Source organism: Terrapene carolina, unplaced genomic scaffold, assembly GCF_002925995.2.
Source record: "Terrapene carolina triunguis isolate 2854851 unplaced genomic scaffold, T_m_triunguis-2.0 Scaffold32662, whole genome shotgun sequence".
NCBI lineage: Eukaryota > Metazoa > Chordata > Testudines > Emydidae > Terrapene > Terrapene triunguis.
The window spans coordinates 1-4,011 of record NW_020697013.1 but is presented as its reverse complement, the minus strand read 5'-3'; the positions used below and the strand labels follow the sequence as shown (position 1 = coordinate 4,011).

Below are 4,011 nucleotides of genomic sequence, written 5' to 3'. Positions count from 1 at the left end.
TCCCAGCCCCGCTGCTCTAACCATTAGACCCCACTCCCCTCCCAGCACAGAACCCAGGAGTCCTGGCCCCCGGCTCCCCCGCTCCCACCTGCTGGGGCTTGCGGCTGGGGTCCATGTAGACGAAGAACAGCTCCATGGCGCGCTCCTGGCTGACGGGCAGGGGCACGCTGAGGTAGCAGAAGGGGTCGAAGGTGACAGACACCTTGCCGCAGGCCGGGCACACCAGGGTGGATTTGAAGAGGCCGTGGAAGATATCCACGATGATGGAGTCGTTCCGGCGCTTGTGGTTCCGCCAGGCCTCCTCCGCTACCTCCTGCAGGGCGAAGGGACGGCAGGCTGGGGCGTGGGGCAGCCGCCTCTGGGGAGGGGCAGCCGGTACCAGCCGACTGGAACGCCTCCCGCCCGCGGCTGAGCCCACTGCCCAGCTCCCTGCCCCACAGCACCTCCCGGCCCCTCACCTCGTCGGGCCGGCCGGCTGCGTCCCGCAGCTCCACGTATTCCTTGCGCTTGACGCGGTTGAGGTCCTCGTGCAGCCCATCCAGCAGGAAGGACAGCAACTCCTGCGCGTCGTGCTGCTGGTAGCCCAGGAACTGTGAGGCAAAGTGCCCCACCTTGGTCTGGGGGAGAGCGGGGGTCAGGCCTGGGGGGGTCCACCCTGCTCCCCGGGGCCAGCCCCCTCCCCAGGACAAGGGGAAGCGGGGGGATGCTGGCAGAGGAGGGGAATGGAGCAGGGGCCAGGGGCCGTGAGCATGCGCAGCATGACGGGGCGGCGTTGTCCAGATCGGAGAGCGGAGGGGGGGGGGGGGGGGGCGGGGGGGGAGCCGGGAGGGGGGGGCCGGTACCTTGAACATGCGCGGCACGATGGCGCGGTGGTGGCCGGACCAGGCCTGCTTCACCAGGTCGGCGTAGGCCTCGGCGATCTCACCCTTCATGCCCAGCGGGTTGCTGAAGTTGAGCTCCCCCAGGTAGTGGTTGTTGAGGAAATACTCCGTGAGGGGGGGCACATTGCTGAGACACTGCACGGGGGGGGCATGAGGGTCAGCAAGGGGGGAACCCCAAAGCTCTGCACCCCACACAGAACCCGGCTCCACCCTGCTCTAACCACCGGACCCCATTCCCCTCCCAGAGCCAGAACCGAGCAGTACCTTTCAGCACAGGGCACGCCCACGCCCCACCCCTCCCTGTAAGGAGCCGACTGGCTCGATCCAGCAGAGGGCGCTGCAGCACGCACATGGGGCTGCCGCCCTCTCCTGGAGGGAAGTGGGACTGCAACACTGTGTCATGAGCCCCGCAGGGGTCGACCCCAAGGGGGATTCCCTGAGCCCGGGTGCAGAAGCTACCTGGAAGGCGGAGTTCATGAAGCAGGTGTTGCCCAGGTTCGTCAGGCCGCAGACCCCCGGCTGCCCCCTGTACAGCTCCTCGTCCTCCACGGAGTTCCTCCTGGGGAGCAGAGGGCACAGGAAATGAGGCGGGGCAGCTGGGGAACAGCCACACACAACACTGCACAGAGACAGCTCAGAGATGCGACCACCTCTGGGGCGGGGCAGCTGGGAAACAGCCACACAGAACACCGCATGAGGACGGCTCAGCCAGGCCTGAGATGCGACCACCTCTGGGGTGGGGCACCAGGGTTATCCTGGCACCATGCCGCCCCTCCCCGTGAGAAAGGGGCACTCACATGACGTGGGGTCGAGAGCTGGGCCAGGTTCCGTCCTTGTTTCGCGTCTCCATTATCACCACCTGGGGTAGACGAGGGGCCGCTGAGTTAGTTAAACCCACCTGCCCGCTCCCCCAGCACAGCGCCCCCCTGACCGCCAGGGGAGAGCACCCTCTGCCCAGCCCCCCGCCCCACGGTGCCCCCAGCTCCTACCTGCCCCGTGCTGAGGCAGGCGTCCAGCACTGTCATGTGGATGTTCCGGAGCCGCTCGCAGGATCCGTCTGAGTTCTTCACCCAGACCCGGGTCTCGTCCTCAGGGGGCACCTCAAACTGGCGCCGGGCTTCCTGGAGCACCGCGTCTGTGGGGAGGGGAATGTTAACCCACGGGACTCCCCATTGCAGGGCTCGGATGATGGGGGGAGGGAGTTGAAACACCCGCAGCGGCTCAGCCCCCCACCCCCAGACGCCTGGGTTACCGATGGTGTCCACACGGCTGAACTGGGCGGTGACGGGGCTGTCCATGTCGTTGTGCTGGCAGAGATACAGCTCCACCGGGTACACCTCCACCTTCTGTGTGCTGGGCAGCTCCACCACCTGCCAGCGAGAGACGGGGGCTGTGAGCCAGCCAAGGGGGCGTCATCCTGCCCCGGCACCTTCCACACCCTGGCAGCCAGAGGGGGGGCTGGGCAGAGAGGATCATGGTACCCTATGGACACTGAGCCTGGGAGTTTGGGGGGGCTCATGGGCTCGGACCTCCGGGCTTGTCCGTGTCCTGGCGCCAGCCCCCAAGCATCCCGACCAGGATCACGCGCGCTCCCGGGGGCTGGCACGCGACCCGGCCGCCCACGCCTGCCCCCCCGTGACCTGCGCCCGAGGATGCCCCCTCCCCTCACCTTGCGTTCGATGGGCGGCTGGTCGTGCTCCAGCCCGTACCAGCTCACCAGTTTGTTCCACACGTCCTCGGGCACCAGCACATACTCCTCGGACTCCACCAGCCGCTCCTTCAGCCGGAACGACTCCAGGTCTTGGGGGGCAGGGGACAGGTTAGCCAGCCGCGGCTGGGGTGGTGCCAACCGCCAACTCGCTATTGCAAGCTGCTAGACCACTACGTTCCCTAAATACCCCAGAGAATTCACCTCTGGAACTCACTGCTACAGGACAGCAAACCTTGCTCCCCTGCCAGCGCCGGGTGAGAACCCTACCCTAACCACTAGACTCCACTCCGCTCCCAGAGCCGGGGAGAGAACCCAGAGGTGCTGGCTCCCAGCCCCCTCTGCTCTCACCACTAGACCCCACTCCCCTCCCAGAGTCGGGTAAGGACCCAGGTGTCCTGGTCCCGCATCCTCCCAGCTCTAACCAACTAGACTCCCCTCCCCTCCCAGAACTGGGAGAGAATCCTGGTCCCAGCCCCCCCGCTCTAACCACCAGACCCCACTCCCCTCCCAGTGCGGGGTAGAGAACCCAGGCGTCCTGGCTCCCAGCCTGGTGGTCGGGTACCTTCGAAGAGCTCTGAGTTGTTGATGTGTCCCGGGAAGGAGCTGGAGTTCTGGTCACCCGATTCCACGTACTCCTTCCACTGCTGGTACCAGTGATTCTCCAGCAGGTACCTGGGGGGAGATGGACCCAGCTGCAGCTCAGCGCCCCACCCCCGGATGCCTGCACCCCGCCCCAGGGCCACGTCTAGGGCACTGTTTAATCTCATGCCAACACTCCCCCAAACCCCTTGTTCCCTTTTCCCACCTAATCCGCCCTGCTCGACCCTGCCCGCCCCCACCCACACCATGATTGTCCCCCCAGGTCTATCCCAGAGTCACCTGCTGGGGTCAAGGGAGCGGGGCTCCCGCCAGGAAAGAGTGAACCCAGGTGTCCTGGCCAATCCCTAACCAGAGAAAGTCTTCTCCATCCCAGCTGGGTTCAGGATTCTCTGTTTTCCTTTACAAAATTGCTGTCCCTCATCATGTGCTGCTGCTGCCCACCCCCTGGCTCGCCCCAGAGGTGGCTGCATCTCAGCACCGGGCGAGCCGTCTGTGTGCACCGTTATGTACAGCTGTTCCCCAGCTGCCCCACCCCAGAGGTGGCTGCATCTCAGCCCTGGGGGAACAATTGTTTGCAGATGAGTCAATGAACTCATGCTGCCTGGGAAAGTCCTAACTTTGCTTCCTGGGGAGTCCGGGACTCGGGGACGGGACTTCCCAGTTCTGTGGTGACATCAGCTACTTCTGATGAAGGGACTTGTCAGCAATTCACTCCCTCCCTTGCTGGGACTGTCCCAGGACAGCTCTGCCTGGCTGCAACCTACTTCCTAGCAGGGCTCCTCTATAGGGGAAACGTCACATGGGGACGGCTCACCCGGC

At 65.4% G+C, this 4,011-nt stretch overlaps 1 protein-coding gene across 1 annotated transcript; it reads right to left on the bottom strand.

Annotated features, from left to right (window-relative positions):
* Window positions 1-88: 88 nt before the first annotated feature.
* Window positions 89-3,536, bottom strand: LOC112111658 (ubiquitin carboxyl-terminal hydrolase 11-like; the record flags this gene model as incomplete). The annotated part of the gene is made up of 10 exons (XM_026663140.2): window positions 89-313; window positions 459-617; window positions 843-1,016; window positions 1,341-1,440; window positions 1,679-1,740; window positions 1,871-2,016; window positions 2,134-2,251; window positions 2,551-2,681; window positions 3,155-3,264; window positions 3,472-3,536. Coding segments are annotated over 10 exons (1,290 nt in total), but the record flags the coding sequence as incomplete, so codon positions are not given.
* Window positions 3,537-4,011: the final 475 nt, after the last annotated feature.